This window comes from Colletes latitarsis, chromosome 3, assembly GCF_051014445.1.
Source record: "Colletes latitarsis isolate SP2378_abdomen chromosome 3, iyColLati1, whole genome shotgun sequence".
NCBI lineage: Eukaryota > Metazoa > Arthropoda > Insecta > Hymenoptera > Colletidae > Colletes > Colletes latitarsis.
The window spans coordinates 33,499,157-33,517,223 of NC_135136.1; the positions used below are offsets into that span (position 1 = coordinate 33,499,157).

The 18,067-nt window shown below is 39.9% G+C and overlaps 1 protein-coding gene across 7 annotated transcripts in view; it reads left to right on the plus strand.

The window, feature by feature from the left end:
• The window catches only part of LOC143340465 (uncharacterized), a 506,553-nt gene that overhangs the window by 418,033 nt on the left and 70,453 nt on the right, over positions 1-18,067 (plus strand). Inside the window, exon 1 of one of the 7 annotated variants that reach the window (XM_076762459.1) lies at positions 15,191-16,624. The exons of the other annotated variants lie outside the window; for them this stretch is intronic. Within the exon in view, the coding sequence (XP_076618574.1) occupies positions 16,595-16,624 (30 nt within the window). The 5' untranslated portion in view covers positions 15,191-16,594. Of the gene's footprint in view, positions 1-15,190; positions 16,625-18,067 lie in introns of those variants that run through there. 7 annotated transcript variants of the gene reach the window in all.

The following is an 18,067-nucleotide window of genomic DNA, read 5'->3' on the forward strand; positions in this document are numbered from 1 at the left end:
TTATCAACGTGTTTGTTGATCAAAGGGCCGTCGGTGGTTCAAGATCGATTAAGTTTCACGCGGCGTGCGTTTCAATGACTCCGCGAGTGATTGCTGGAGGAATATTCGGCGAATCATAGAAACGAATTAATTCGATAGTCAAAGGGATTGCTGCTGATTCGGTCTTTGTATATCCTGAACCGAGTTACGAGAGAATCTTAATTATAAACGATACATCATCGGTCTATTGTATCATCCTTGTAATTAAACCTCACTACTCAACATTGATCATTGTTTTGCTTTGCATCGTCACTCTTGTTTGCTACTGAAGAACACATTTTAAGACTGTTTACTAATTATCCGGATGTGGATTAATAAATTTTTTAATTCTGATATTGTCATACCGATTAGACATATTGAAATAGTTCGAGTGGATACAAAATATGAGGAAAATACAGATCGAGTCACCCTAATAACATAAATAGGGATATTACTGTCCATTGGAACGTCATCTGGAAGACCCTCTTTTCGTGTTTCTAATTCATGGACCGTGATCCAAAATCTGTGGTCGATTATATGCATCACATAGTACCTTAAATAAATCATAACCACAGACATTCATCGTGTCCCTATCAGACGAAGTATTTTTAATATAATTTATTTTTATATGTATTTCATACAATTTCTTTATTTATTTATATATGTATTTGATACAATTTCTAATGTCTTCATTTAATGTCTAATTAAATGAAAAGTTCCGAGTCCAATTCAAGTGCATAGAAATTTTTATCAAAATACAGAGTGTATAACTGTTAATTGATGAGTTATTGCTTTCTAAATTTCTGTAACAAGCCCAAACTATACTCGAGGGTGAATTTGAATGGGTGCACGCAAGGTTTCAGATCTCTAGTGCTAAAAAACTAAAAGCTATTTTGGCGTTCTAAACTCCTGGGTACGCGTGGGTCCCCTGTGTCTATTTTTCCATGACAATAGACTTACTCGAAGACGCGTCGCTTTATAACCGAGGCAAGAGACCGAAAACTCCCACGGGACACTAAATCGTACCCTGCTAACCCATTCTAATCACTCGAACAGCGAGCCTAAGTAATGACTAATGACTGAGCCACATTAGGGGATGGAACAGTGCGCGTTGTGGTTTACGGTGGCGCAGCTGATCGGTACATAACTTTGCACTTTGACCCGCGTCGTTTCCGCGTGTTGCATCAAATCGGTAACGCCCTTCGTTTCGAACAATGAACAACATCGTACAACTAAACGGCGATTTATGCTTGTTCGTCTTCGAGGAACATCGAAGCAGATAACGGTAAAATGAACAATCGATTAGTTAATTTACCGTAAGAAACAATAGTAGTATGTAATACGTATGTTTAAATAGATCTATACATAGTCTGCTTAAATTTGATAGTTTTCAAGATAGAAGTGAGGGTGAAATTTTGAAGGGTAGTTTCATCCCTTATTTTTAGACGTGAGTTATAAATATGTATCCCTTATTTTTGGCCTCCCCACAAAGTTCCATTAGGGCTGGGGGAAGACACTTAGCAGATGTTTATTTTGAGTAGAAAATTGTATGGAAGCTGTTTTGTGAATATAGTTTTCAAAATCGAAGGTAGAAGGGACAGATGAGAACAGATGAAACAGTAGAGAACTTGTATAAATTGTAGATCGTTGCATTTGAATTTTAAAATAGTCTCGAGTTGAAATTGTATTTTAGTTTGTATATTGTTTCAACGAAAGATCGATCAAGTTTTGATCAAAAATTACAAATCTTGGAAACGTATCGCGGTAAAACGAAAGTGTTGTAAATTCGTATTCGAGATAAATTCGAACGTTTATTCTCCAGAGATACAAGCTTCGTTACGTATTTAGAACCCCGAATGCATAAGCAATTAGTGTAGCAATTACCAGAAACAACGGTATCGTATGATCGAGTTAATACGAAAATCCGTGTCGTTTTGTTCACGTTATTACTACTTTCCCGCTCCCAATTAACTAGATAATGCCCATTATCCGCCATAATTATTGATTACACGTTTGATACCAATTACGGTGTCACTTGATTATTTGTACCTAGGATTCGAACAAGTAATGATATTTATGCAAATAATTTAAGTACCATTATTTAGTCAACGATAATTGGCTTAATATATTCCACGTCGAAAGTTGATGTGTCAATGGAAGTTGCATTGGGATTATAAACTTGTCGGATGTCGCCTAATCTTTCATAATAAATCAGTAATTTATGTATTTATTAATTTATTTTCTGATGGTATTTAACACGTGTCGTATTTTTACTGTCAACGTGTACAACTATGGAAATTGACACTGTAAAAAAAACTGATGTGATAAACATTGTTAAAAATCCTTTTTTCCTCGTCGAATAAGGAAACGTAATTTCATTCAGATTAATTGTAATTTTATGTAGCGTCAATCGTGAGACGTTGCAAGCTTTCAATAAGGGTGTAACATCTTAATGAAAAGGAGAAGCACTCGTCGAGATAATTCGCCAAGAAATAAAGTTGTCGAGCAGAGTTTACGCAAGTCGGTGGCTCGATTCTGTTAACCGCTCGAAAGGTTAACGAAGTTGCAAGAATGTCGAGCGACGGGGCGAAGTACATTAAAAAAGCAGTGAAAGTGAAAAGTTGAGTGGAGAGCAGAGGACGACGACGTTTTAAAGACGGAACTCGATTCTGTATATTTTCTGCAATATACTCCCGAGCTCATATTTCACGACTGCTATTCAAAATTGAATTGTTGTCGCGGCGAAACTTTAAACTCCCGTAACTTCGTTACGAACAACTTTTTTAATTGAATTGAGCACCAACAGGTCCAACCTAATCGCGGAGCGTGCGAAACTCGACTCGTAATACATTAATTGATTGCGTGAAATATGAACGGTAGAGATTTATTCGAAACATAAAAGAGTTTAAAAATCATACTAAGAAATAATAAGAAAGTAATTTCTTTGAAATGTTCAACTATTCCAAAGAAATGATTGACATTTTTTAAAAAGAAGATAGTTAGTATGGTATCATCTATTGTTATGTTTATATCAATAAGAACTTTCAATAGCAGCTCATCTTTAAATTCGTTACTTAAAATTATTATAAAATGTTTGTAAATTGTAATATAATCGATAGGAATTGCTGAAACTTCTTTGGGTATACAGCGTCGAAGTAAATGTCGAAATAAACATAGAAGATAGCAGAAATTATAGTAGTTATTGCGTTCGTTGGACAGAGGATGAAAACCCCTTTAAAATGAAATTTGTTTCAAGTCGATAGCATAATTAATTCCGGAGGTATGACAATTTTTGTTTCAAGTCGAGCGTCAGAATAAATGTCAAAATAAACATAGAAGACAGCATAAATAATAATAGTTTATATATTCATAGGATAGGGGATGAAAAGCCCTTTAAAATGAGCGTTTGTACAAGTCGATAGCTTTATTAGTTCCGGAGATATAGCGATTTTAGTTTCAAGTCGATGCGGTGGCTAGTTTCGGAGATATGAGGCTTCGAAGTTTGTTTACGTCGCGAGATCAATGAACTTTCTTACTACGGTCTTGCCAAGGTCGTTGACCACACGTGATCGTAGTAAGTAGTAGATATTACGTGACTCGCGTGCGAGACAAAGAGGTCCGGCGCGATGCGCTAGACGGAGACAGAGATGGTCAAACTAAAAAAATTACCTTTTACATAAATTACGATATCTCAAAAACGGTAAGTCCGATCGACAAAAACCAAAAACCATTTTAAAGGGGAAGCTTCTCCGCTGCCAACAGTGGTTCAATTATTAATAAAACACTAGTAGTTTCGGAACTACAGGTGTTCAAAGTTTTTGCATTTTTAATACGGGTTAATAAGCTTTTCTCAGACGGAGAGCGGAATTTAAAAAATTACCTTTTACATAAATTACGATATCTCGAAAACGGAAAGTCCGATCGACAAAAATCAAAAACCATTTTAAAGGGGAGGCTTCACCGCTTCTAACAATTGCTCAATGATTAACAAAATGCTAGTAGTTTCGGAACTGCACGCGTCTAAAGTTTTATTATTTTTAATACGCCTTAATAGACTCTTCCGAGACGAAGAATAAGCCATAGTGGTATTTAAAAATTACGTCTTTTTTAAACGATTTAACGGATAAAGCAGAAATATAATAACACAATCGTAAATAAGAAGAGATTAGAGAAGAATGGATATCCCTGAAAATAAAATTAAATTCGACGCGTAAATCCTGGTCAGCATCGAACAAATACATTCGTTAGTGTGAAATGTGCATCGAAGGCAACAAAGCTCCGGGATCTCGATGAAATATGCGCGTTTCCTACGCGAGGATTGATAAAACGATACGCGAACAATATGGAAATTCACGCGAATGTTTGTTATTTATGAACGAGGAATCGGAGTCGGTCGACGAACTATCCGGCGACGAAAGTGCTTTCTGCTATCGCGGCGATAACGCTGACATTTTTTTTTTTTTTTTTTTTTAATAGACCAGGACCCGTTTCCGCAGGGTCAAAAAGTCAGAATGGGTATTTCGTGACGAAATTCTGTCTGGACCGCGTTCTCCATTTACCCTTCGTTTCTCTGGGCGAAGTGTTTTCCAGTATTTCAATTCGTGTCGATACACTTCGACGCGACACCGTGTAAAAACCAGCCAGACGGCGATAAATTGTTGCACGAGACAACGAACGTAAATTTGTTCGCGGGCTCGATGATACGAGAATCTACGTCGAGATCGAAACGCGCCACTCGATAAATTATCCAGCGAAAGATGGAAAAGTGATCGAATTACCCTAAGGAGATTTTGAGAAAATCAATTTCAATGTTATCGTTGATAAAGACTGATTTGTATTAAACACATTATCTGTCGAACGTTCTGTAATGTTTTAACGATTACTTTTGTTGAATATTTGCTAAATAAATACGACAGAATTTCGACCTAAGTATGTATTTAATTAATGTAGTTTTACAAAACGAAAGTGCTGTTCTTGACGGTTTTCTGCTGAGTTTGAAGCTCAGAAAAAAAGGAACGCTCAGAACGAGTGCCCTCAGGTAGTACTGACCTTTGCAAGGGGACTGCACCAGTGGATACAAATTTTCATTAAAAATACATACATGCATGCAGTGCTTATTCTCACAGGTTTATTCGTCGTCTGTGTAATGTATTTTTCTTTTGCTGTTTTTTCATTATGTTGTGTCAATCGTTGCTCTGTTTCCACTCATAAACTTTTGCGGATGTCCGTGCACGATAAGTGCATATCGTTCCGTGGCCACCTGCCGCAAAAACATTTTCCATGAATAACCGCGTATCCAGCAAACAGGGGCGCGTTCCTCGTTGGGTCAGTAACGCTGATGCTCTTTGTCCCGACCCTAAAGGAGGGATGGATGATGCCTCTCGAATAATTGGTAGGGCTGTAATGACAATTATGTAGGTTTTCTGCGCGGTTATTTGTTTCCGGCCATGCGTGAGACGCGATATTACCTGGAGGGAATCCCAAAGAGCCAACTAAGAGTAATGCCTGTCGCTTCGTTTAATCTGCGATAAATTCTAACCGAAAAAGCAGTGTTCCCTTTGTTACGAAACACTCGTAACACGGTGAACGTAACGAACTTTCCTGCGTATAATTTCTTGACACTGTTATTTGCTAAGTGAAGAAGAATTTAATCGTCGTAAACTTCCCTCCGCAATTAAGTCCGTCTCTTTCGGTGTTTACTCGTTGTGCACACTCCGTTTGTCGAAAGCATACTTACTTCCGTGTACTCTATTTTTATTGTGGTCTACGTTAAAATAAAACTTCCGAAGAGGCCCTTGGACGGGCGAAACGCGAAGGCAAAAGTGGCTTTGAAGTACACTTCATCTCGAGTGAACTTTGTCTCTGCAACATTCAGAAGATTTGGTTCTACATTTGATATAAACTTTGTTCCAGCAAATACTGCAGAGTAATATACAGGCTGGGAACAATTGTAATGGGAGATTCTAGAGGCCAAAATAAGACGAAAATCAAGAATATCGATTTCTTGACTGAGGCTTCGTTAAAAAGTTATTAAAAAATTAAATTAAAAATTTTTCTAATCGTTCTAAAAAAATTATTTTCGGTTGCAGGCGTAGATTATAATCATTTTTTGTGAATAGACATATCCCCAAAATCCTGGGCATTTTCGAGAAAAAAATTCCTTACCGAAAATATAATGTCTGATCATGAATGAATGACTCCCTTGAAATTTCACATGTTTCAAATCGTTCTAGAAAAATTATTTTTAGTTGCAAGGGTCGATTACGATCATTTTTGGTGAATAGACATACCCCCGAAATCCTGCGCATTTTCGAGAAAAAATTCAGTACATCAACAAATTGGTATTCTTAATTTTTGTCCTATTTTGACATCGTTCGACAAACAAAAAGCAAAATTTCGACGTCGTGCAACGGTCAGCCCGTCCCCCAGCACCTGTCATTCTCGTGCGTTTCCCGGAAATTATGGTAAATTTCCCAAACGAGGGCACGTCCCTCGGTGGGTCAGCAACGACACCCCTTTCGTTCTTCGTTCCATCCCCAGGAAGCGCGCGATGCTTCTCCAAATAATTCGTCGGGCAGGAGCGCCTGTTTCCTCTGTTCGTTTCGTGAACGCGTGTGTGCCTCGCCATTAATTAAAGGGGCCCCTGAGTGCGCTCTCCCCGATAAAAACCTTCGGGCGTATAAAGCGTGGGGCGACGATGGTCGCGGGGGTGCGGCCTCGAGATAGCCTGGATAACGTGGGGTCGAACGGTCCACGACGATCTCGGGGTTTTAGTTTAAATTTCCAGCTATAACCCGTGTCATTAACGGCGATTTATCGAACGGTCGTTCGAAAAACTCGGGAAACCTGACCGTATCGACGTCGATGATCGACCTTTAATTCCCAACGTGGCACAGTGGGCTAGAAAACGATGATTCATAACCAAAATCCAATTTTTCAACTTTTATTTAAGAACAGGATTTGTTTTGTAAACTAACCACACTGCAGAGCTTCGAAATCTACGCATATTTCCCTTTTTAGGTGATTTTGTGATTAAATGTAGCACTGTAGAGGTAAAATTTTGGATTTTAAGTGAAATTATTTTAATTATTTATTACAAAATATCAAAATATAAGGATTGTATTATATTTTTGCACAGATGAGTAAGTATATTTCTGTTATTTTCATGTGTGTCAAAGCTACTAAAGCGTATTGATATCGTCATTTTGAGTTAGAAGTTTTTGATTTTAAGATTCAATGAAATCTTGAATTTTGCTCACGTTTCCGACCCTTTCAGTCCATTGTGCGAGGTCGCAATTTTTTCTGGAAATCGAATAAAATCCACGAGGTCAAAATTTTATTTTTAAACACTGTTTAACAGCTTTGTGATGTCACTGATTTTTGTGATTACCATCGAAGTTTATACTTTTTTTTTTAATAGTCCCCAGTGACATTGCAAGCTAATGTGATACATTGATATTAAAAACTCGATGTTTCTCGATCCAAACATGGTTATAATTTAGATCGAGAGAGATCGTTAACGCCATCAAGGGAGATTCTGGCTCCACGTGTTCCAGGCATAGTAACGTCAGAATATTTCTTCGAGCAACATTTGGGAAAGTTATTTCATTACAAATCGCTCCGTGCTTCCCTTGAGCTGTAAATACGACATAGTAAAAGGGAAAGCTCTTGGCCGTTATCGTCTCGCGTCGCTCTTGTTCATATTCAGCGGAACGTTGGGAGACTCAGGTCGGCCGTGTAAAAGCTTCCCGAGAACGGGGCCCTCCGTGCGGAATATCAAATCAAGATTTCTGCCCCGCCCCTCCTTTCCACCGGCGTTTCGTTGGCGTCGCGAGACCGTGACGTTTCCTCTTCGCGTACGACGTGTAATATTCATATTAAGAGGCCCTCCTCGCGATACTCGTCCTTTGATCCGCGGAGTTATTCAATCCACGCGACTTCTACGCTCCCTTATCCTAACATCTGCAGTTAATTTTCGAAAAATGTACCCTATAATTCAGAAACTAATACAAAAAAAATAAGAAACAATAGTATAGGAAGATTCTAGATTTGTTTTGTTAACACTTAGGGATGGTTCGGATCGGGAAAAATCAAGTAAATTATTTTAAAGCATTTTCTAAATTGAAATTGAAGCTTAGAAATATGCATATAGGAGCCACAAATGTTTACTGATGAGCTAAAAAAATAATTTCTCAATATCAAATATCAAAGAAAATAAATCTTGAGTTCAGTTAACACATTGATTTCACCCATACGTAACATGAATATTCACTGATGAGCTAGGGAAATGATTTCTCAAGATCAGATGTCAGAGAAAATAAATCTTGATAGAAAACTTAAATTTTAAAAATAAATTCCACGACAAATTGTTTCTAGTTTTGAATTGTTCAAAAAAAAGAGTATCGTTTTCGTAAACAATTTAAGGCGTTAAAACGAGGTCGACGAACAAGTAGCGATAGAATCTCTCGCATTCATCGATCACAAGTTCGCAAGATCTTCCTGGAGCAAGTCGTTATTAAAGGACAGTTATTCCAACGCGTCCCCCGATCGATTTTTCCCCAGGAAACAAATAAAGCGGCCCTGGTCGCCGCGATTAAAAAGGGAAATTATTCAAAGGGCTCGGAGGTCCGCTCTGGGTGTCTCCCTCTTTATTCCTCCCTCGAACCACCCACACTGGCTCGCGGAATACGGGGGCTACTTGTGTATGTGAGGTTTGCGGCAAGCACTGCCATAAGCACAGTGCATATGGGTATCGGAAACGTGCGTAGATCACGCGGGATTATTCGGACGCCCCTACGTGCCCTAAGCTCCGCTGGATGCATGCTAATTGCCATGAAGACGTACACACCGCCGCATTATGATGCGCATACGTCACTGTTCCTGCCGTTTCTACGTGCATTGTTATGCGTAGGGACAACTCGCCTAGGACTTAACACGTTACCTGCGCTAAGTCGTTGGGGCTCGTTGCGTTACCCGTTTTCCTGCACGTTGCACGGGCCCTGCGTTACGAACGGTTTATCAAAACAATTTGCATTATGCTGTTTCGCTCGTAACACGGTAATCGAGCGATAAAGTTGCAACGATTTCGTTCAGTTAGTCTCTGGGTTAGTCGCGAACAATTTCAAAGGTTACCTGACAGACAAGATGAACGTAACCCACTGTAATAGATTATGAATGCAATCGATTGATGAGGTTCTAATGGCAACTGTGGAATGGTTGCATCACATACATTTTGGGACCAGGTAGGCATAGATACAAATAGTTTTATTAAACTGTACCCACAGTCAGGAAATCGTTATTCGAGAGTCCTAACTCTGGATTTGTGAAACCCAATATATCAGAAATAAATAAATAGAATCGATTAACGTTCTGGACTCGTTGCATTAAATACATAAATTTTGAGACTAGGTAGACCCAGATACAAATAGTCTTATCAAGCTTGTAAAGACAGTTCTCAAACCTGAAATTCTTAGAGTATTTAAAATATGAGGAGAGTCTATAGTTTTAAGGATCCATGACAGTCAAAAATTCTTTATTCTAGAGTCCTTGAAACCCCTCAATTCTGACGATTTCTAGACCATTAAAGCTCTCCTACAACGCTAGAAATCCTCTAAATCTCCCTAAAATTCCCAGTCTTCCATTTCCTTTGGAATTCAGAATTCTCAGATTGTACGATTTCAGATCACGTGGAGTCCCACAATTCTGACAGTAATCAGCCATATCGTGCCCTAATACGTCGTCTATTGTAGATGCTGCGAATTCAGAATAGTCTCTATCGTATCTCACGAGACCAAACGTGACCGTGTCTGATCCCGCCAGTCTGATTCTACTTGCGACGTGTTCCCAATGCGTTCGAGATCTTCTACGTCGAGCTCGTTGAACTCGTCTACCTCGAATGAAAGAAGACTATAGCCTCGATATAGACATATCGGGATCCATGGTTACGAAGTTACCGAGAGCCTTTTCCCTCGGAAAGATGAAAGTCGTCTGGCGCGCGCGGATCTTTTATCTGTTGGCCTTTTATTGTAATGTTCCTCTCTGTTCGGAAGTTTGTCGAACTTTGTGGTCTCCCTCATATAATACAGCAAAGTTCTGCTAATGATCCGCGGGTCTTCCGTGATGGGCGTTCGTTTCGCTCTCGCGCAAGGACGACGTCCCGGGGAAAAGACCCGAAGGCGGTTCAAGAGTTCGCGAGATTAACTTTCGAATAAATTTTAGACGTGGATTGCAAGCTCTCGGAAGTTCCCGAGATGCTCTTTACACTTCGAATAATTACACGTCCAATTGTTGTTGGGAGCAGATGTTAAACCTTTGTGAGACGAAATATTGATAAAATTTTTATCAGAAAGTTAATTCAACCCCTTGACGTACGATTTAATTTCAAAGTATTTTTCAAACGTGTACTATTTGATCTTGTTTAAAAATATGAAAAGTTTTTACGAATACTTCGTAAATGTAAAAAGGTGTTGATTTTAATATATGACTTGATGATGAGTACAACACTTGACATAAAGAATTTGTAACGAGTCACACTCGTGTGTGACAAGAGTTTTTGTCGTTGATTTGTCAGAAGATTAAAATGCAACGAATTTTAACGATTCGTTTGATTAAAATTCATCGTGTCTGCATACGTTTACGCAGCGTAAACGTTTGAAATATGCATCGACGCGAGTCCCTGATTCGTGGAAGGTTATATCCCGTGAAACGCGACTGATTGGAACGAAGAATTTCGCTACGAATGTTCTGTCTTTTATACTTCGCTCAGGCATGCTCGAAAGAAAGAAAGAAGAAGGGTGGCGCAAAATCCGCCCCTTCGAGCAGCCCTTCGAGGGTGAAACACTCTTGAAAGCAGCGCAGTCAATGAAAAGTGCGACACAGTGCTCGGGGATGAACGTGCTGTGGATCGAAAATCGCGGATTAAGGAATCCTCCGCGACGCTTTCGTCTTAGAATTACATTCTCCTTCGCGTTTCAATTTAATAATCGGGAAAACCACTTCCGCGAAGGTGGACAATTTTGTCTTGGCCCTTTTTATAATAAAATTCAACGATTAGTAAGACGCTATCAGAGAAATTTATGATGTATATTTGAAGTAAATGGAAATTAGTGAGAAACAAAACGTAGTGTAATAAATAGAGTTCTTTATGCAAATTTTTATTGATCGAAATGGAAACTTTGTAGAGGGTTGTTTCAACCCCTAAATATAATAATCCCCATCTTGCTTCAATTCTCAAATTTTTCAATATCGATTGCTTCCTGTAGTCTTCCAAATATTAAAATTTCCGTTGTCTAGATAGACATTTGTCGGAAATAAATGGAAAAAATTCCACTCGGAACAAGTTTGTTCTCGTTTATAACGAATCACCGAGTGGAAGTAACAGTGTATAATTGTTTCGAGTGGACCCGGGCGATCCCTCAAAACCGGAATGCCACGCAAATTCCACTTTCGCCCAAATTGCCCCGCGCAGCATCAACATTCAGACGACATACCGGGGCCCGGGGCATCTGTATCGATGATACGCGAATAGAAGAGCAGGGCGAAAGCGCCTTTCATCCCGTCCGGGGATCGTCGCGACGGCAGAGCTTTCCAATAAACGGAGAGATCTCGGCTTTGTGACTGCCAGAAGACAGATAAGGTATGCCGAGGAAGGGTCCTTAGCGAGGACTTTCGCCGAGAGGCCGCGCATATTAAATTGTTTGCCTCACAATGTCGCCCCTCCTGTGAGGATCCTTCCAGCCACTATCGAGATATTGGCAACCTGTTAATATACTTTGCGGAATGGCTGAGGAACGAGCGTATCGATCGTTCGAGATTCGGTGGCCCGAGGAACCGCGGGATGCTGGTATTCGAGAAGCGTTGGGCGTCGAACTGGGGCCGCTTGATTGGCTCGTTTGCATCGCGAGACGTTTAAAACGGGCCACCTAGGCATCTTCGTTCATCTTTCGATGGTAAAAACGGGACGAAAGTTGTTTCATTTCGTGGGAAACATGGTGGAGTGACGTTTGGTTCCAGGGTGAAAACGTCAAGGACATTTCAAGGTCATTCTTTTGGTACTGTACATTGAAGCGTTAGGTGCTTAACACGTTCACTGCCAGATCAAAACCATTTAATATTCTACAAAAGTAAAATTTTGATTTTAGACCATTGCAAGCTACATAACTTACAATTTATTTCAATACTTATTTACGTAATCTTGTTAAAATTCACAAAATCCATCTAAATTTATTTCCCTCAACATCTTAACTCGAGAATTAATTTTTCTAATTTCACGATGGTAAAAAGTGTTAATAGAAGACCTTGCATATGTGATCGTAGGATCAAGTAGAGTTAATATTTGCATTATATGAAATTATCAAAGTACAAACGTTGTTTCTGTGTCTCCAGTCGCCATCTGAAGTGGCTTCTATGTGTTGTGATAGGCACTGCATTATATTTCATAATGGAAATAACGAGAAACATCTGGCTTTCATATTTTGATCGATAAACAGTCCCAACCTCAAATGATCCGGTCAGATCGTTTGTGGTACCTGGCTACTGTCGTTTTCCACCGTAAAAGACACTGGCGATAATTAGGCAAACGGCGCGCCAAGGCGATTATTACACGAGCACGGAATCGGGCCGATTACGACCTCGTAATCTCGTTTACGCCCCCGCGATAAATTCATAACTTCGATTGACTCGTAATATCCTTGGTGGTTAATCCGCTTTTATGGCTTTTTAAAACTGATTAAGGATAACGTTAACGCGAAAGGGCGCACCGAGCTTGCAGGACCCTCGGAGTTCTCACCGTTGCGGAAATTTCTAAGAACAGCCAACAGATCGACCTCTTTGCAAGGCGAGAGTTTCATTCGAACAACATAAACTCTGCATTCTGTTTCAGAAATGCATAAAAATACTTAAAAAGCTGAATCTACATACTAGAATAAATAAAAAATGACTACGCTTAGTTTTCAAGTTACATTTAGACTTCGAATACAATTATATCTACACTATCGATTGAATCAATTTTTTTTTATATATTATTGGACAAAATTAAAATATCTACGTACTAGAATAGATTATTAAATGCCTACGTACCTTAGTTCTCAAGTTATATCTACACCATCGATTCGATAAAATATTTTGTTATATATTAGTAAACAAAATTGAAATACCATCAAAGCAGGAATCTATCGTGGATAGATTAGAGTAGTCTACCAACAACATTCTCAACTATTTAATTTTCGGTCAGCATGTGACGGAACTTGAACATGGATAAATGAATTTAATAATTCGTGTGTAAATATATCAAAAATTTTAGATTGCAATTTTTATTGAACAAACAATTAATAGCTTCGAATGCTAATTATATTTTATTATTTAAACGAGCATTCTGTGGCCATCTTTGACGCGCAACAACGTGATTTAGAGCACGCGATCCTAGACGAGAGGACCGAGATATCATTTTCGCGGCACGAAACGCTCGAACACCGTAGAAATTTCCCCCGCAGAAAAGGACGATCGCGTTTTATATTTATAACGCGAATTTTTCGCTGTCCGGTGTTTTTAATATAAAACCACCCGGTGGGGGAATATCGAGGCTCGACGACTGTTACAAATCGACGACGGCGAGCGACTCGGTTCTTGTTGCGGCTAAGGGATTCTCCGTTTGGTAGATTATTCATCGCCAGTTTCTCGCGGAACACTCGAAAGATTAATTTGCTCGGGGTACTATATTTATCGCTCGTGTTCAGACGTTGGACGATAATGTACAATGGCGGCGAAAAGAACTGGACGCGTACTTGTGATTTAACGACAAACGTGAAAAGAATTTGTAGACTGTGTTGCGTGGCTTGACGAGATCTATCTTGAAGATCTTCCTTCGATCATCACTAATACAACATTGCAAGTATAGTTTCTTTGCGTTGGGTAATTTTGTGTGCAAAAACATGGTAATTTCGTAGAAGATAAATATGAATTTTTGATTCAATATAATGCTATATTTGTGGTAGGAATTTTTCGTTTAAAATATGTTTGAAGATAGTCGTTTCGTGGAGCGTTAACAACGTGTTAAGATCTTCGACTTTGGAACGTCTGAAGAAGCTAGATTCAATTTTAATACGTTAAAAAACAGGTGGAAATTATTTTTATATTAATATCCAAATTATTTGTTCGGATAAACAATGGAACGGTCCGTTATTAACTCTCGATTTACGACCGTTGGTTGCCCATATTTTTATTGAAATTCGCTACCTTGACGATTTCATTGAAAATGCAAATTTTCTAAAAATTAAAATACAAATTGATTACCCCTTTGCACTCCTTAATTTTTTTTTTCCACCTACCAAAGAGTCCTCAGATTATTTACAGATTAATGACAAATTCAGTCTTCGTTTACGTACTACAAAGTACTTGAAAAAAATCAGACTTAAACATTCTGAATTATTTTAAAAATTGCATTGTACAATGTCAGAGTTAGTGTAAGAAATCTGATGACGAGCCACAGTTGACATAGGAGTGATAAGGGTTAAATCAATGAAATTCAATACAAATTTATTTATTTATGGATCCCCTTTTACAGAAAGATAGAGAGACATAAGTGTAAAATATATGTAATTATAAATCATATAAACTACATAACAAAGAAGATCTAATTTTCATCATTTATATTATGATTAGTAACTCCTTTTCATTTTAATTTATATTCTGATAAATATTCAATTATATTTATATTAAGAATTATAAGATTATAAATATTTCCTATTATAATTACAAGTTGATCTTCAAATTCAAATTATTCAATATTAGGGTCAATTCGATATTGCACGATCAATTTCATATATCAGAATATAGGGTTTGCATTATATTTTTGCACAGGTAACTATATTATAACTTTCATAACACTTCGAATCCCGCTTTAAAACCGCTTGCACTATATTTTTGAAGGTTCAAACAAACTTTTTCTGCCCAAAATCGAATTTTCGATATTTTGAAAGACGCAAAGGTAGTTCCTCCCTTAAAAACGCGTATTATCGGTTGGACACGCGCGGCTACGTATGCACGCGCGAGGCGTCTGAGTGTGGTGCGCATGCGCGTCGACGAAAATCCTCCCCAAGGGTTGGAGTGAGTCAGACGACGCACGGCCAAAGGGAGGCCGTTAATCGGTGATACCCAGTCAGTCGGTCGGCAACCAGCGCGCCTCACGGACGTCAGCCTGCGTTCTCGACCCTGCCTTCCACGTCGGTTTCGTCCCTGGTCGTGCGTGAAATCGTCAGGCTTCGGCGTGCTAATCCGTTCGTCGTGTCAGGGACAATGTGCTGACACCGTTTCGCGCGAACATCGAGAATGACGGGAAACCTTCGATCGAAAACGCTCCTACGATGATCCTGGCTCACCGAGACGTGGATGTTTAGGTCGAAGGGATGGGACCCTCGTCGTTGAGCTCCTCGACGAAGTCCACGATTCGATTGGGATTCGTGCATCGCTGAACCGTGGATCCTGCTTCGTTCGACAGTCGTTCGTAACTTTTTGCGCGCGGAGGCGACGAGGGAAATTGATTCTGCCACGGCGACGGGGATAATTGATTCTGTCGCGGTGACGAGGATATCGATGTCCGCTGGCACGCGAATTCGAACGACACGAGGACCATCGCGGTGGACATGACAGCGAACGAGACGCGTAATGGGAGTTGACAGGCGAGCACAGAGTGCGTTGACGGGACGCGACCAAGCGCGGAGATGAACGAGGAGACGTTTAGCTGATGGTGCCAGAGAAGAAGCCATCCCGAGTTCTGAACCCTCAGTTCGGGAACGTTGCCTTAGTTGGTATCGAGCTCGGAATCCTCTACCTCGAAATCGTGATATATTTTTTGTATGTATTTTCTAAGACTCTGTCCGAACCACCCCCGCGGACGCAGGTCTTCCACAAGCTCGAACGTCCCGAGAGTTCTTCCAGAAGCATCTTCAGCTCTGTCCCCGAGTCCGCGTTCGAAGGTTGTTGAGCGGGGAGGAACCCTCGACGATTCCCTACGACGGACAGATCTCTCGAGGAGGTCGGTCGAGGTCGCGAACGAAAGGGAAACCAGTCCACGCGACTCGACGAGCGCGTCGCTCGTCGATCGACCGGTTGCGTTGCAGCTGCAACGATTTCGGGACAGCTGGGACAACATTGTCCGGAGGGTGGCGGTGATCGTTCGGGGTCGCTGTCGCGATCGTCGAAGGTGACACGGGCGGAGGGAACCGGGGTGGCGGAGGAGGAGAAGGCGACGCTGGAAAAGAAGGAGGTGGAGGGTGGAAGTGGTGTCGATGGTGGTAGTGTTGTTGGTGCCAGTGGAACTAGCGGTGTCAACGATAAAAGTAGCACCGCCGGCGGGAGCGGTAGCAACGGGAACAGCCGCGGACTGTCGTGCAGGGGTGGCACGTTGCGACTTCTAAAGGGACTGGTGGAGGGCCCGATAGGCAGGGTGGCCGCACGAGTGCACCGTTGGGGAACAGCAGGAGGGGTCAATCCCTCTGCAACGTCAGGACGGGGGGAATGTCCCGGCGGAGAGGGTACCCCCCGTCGGAGCGTCCTCGACGCCACGAAGAATCGCCGGCTGATGGGCGCCAACCTCACTAAGCAGAGCAGGGTGAGAGAGCCTTCTGTGAACCGTAGCCGCGTGCGCTCCTTTCATTCGGAATCCTTGCACGTGCTGCTCCCGCCACGTTTCTCTTGCTTTCTTATTTTTACTCGGAATATGTGTATCGATTTGGAGATCACGGGACGGGCGACGGGCTGCTGGATCGCGACGTAGGAAATATGTCTGGTTTATCGCTTCGAGTATCGGGTAGTTGGGTCAAATAAACTTTACAGGGGCTTGTTTCATTTTGGGAAGAATATTTATTGCTTGTGTTAGAAAGTGAGGTGTACAAACGAATTGTAAAGAGATGAAGCTAGAAGATGTACGAATCGAAAAGTCACTTGAAAGTAAAACTAATTAATGGGAGATATACAGGGTGTTTAGCCACCCCTAGGAAAATCGAGAATATCAATTTCTTGACTGAGGCTTCGTTAAAAATTTATTAGAAATTAAATTAAAAAATTTCTAATCGTTCTGGAAAAATTATTTTTGGTTGCGGGGGTAAATTACAATCATTTTTGGTGAATACACATACCCTCGAAATCCTATGCAATTTCGAGAAAAAAATTCGAGTAGGTGAACAAATTTTTTGACAAAATTAAAAAATTTGTAATCTTTCTGGAAAAATTGTTTTCGGTTGAGGGGATCAATTACAATCATTTTTGGTCATTACATATACCCCCGAAATCCTACCCACTTTCGAGACAAAAATTCGTTACCGAAAATCTAATGTGAGACCAGAAATGTCACTCCAAAATTTCGTACGTATCTTTAAAACGTCATAACTTCTGAACGGATTGAAGGATTTTAATGTTTAAAAAGGCAAACAACGCGTATTTTACTAGGGAATATGTAGAAATTTTAACAATATTGGAAAAGTTGTTCCTTGACCACGTAAAGTGAGAAAAACTCCTTAAAACTGGTTCAATTTTCAAAAGGCCATAACTCCTACAATAGTAAAGGTAACTGATTGAAATTTTTTTTTGAAGCAGAGCCCATGGGTTCCTACCAAAAAGTACTAAACAACTTTTCCGTACAGCGTGAAACAAATTTATTAAAAATTAAAAACTAACTTTTAAGAAATATCAACAGTTAACGAGTAAACGAGTGAACAAAGTTTTATTTACATTGAGGATTCTCCCATAGAACAAGTAGATTGTTTGTATAATATTAATCCCTTGTCTTACAATTAAATTTTAAACTGTTTTAAAAATATTATGCAATGTTTACAAAATGCAATTAGTTTTACTACAAATGTGACTCGTTTTTGTCGACTGTTTATGTATTTGTAGGAAATTTAAATTTTCAGAAAACTATAGAATGCACATAATATGCAAAAATATAAGAAATACTTCAAATGAGATACGAATTTCTATATGTAGGGGTTGAAAGAACCCTCTGTAAAGCTCCCATTTCATCAATTCTATTAACAAAAATATGAATTTGCATAAA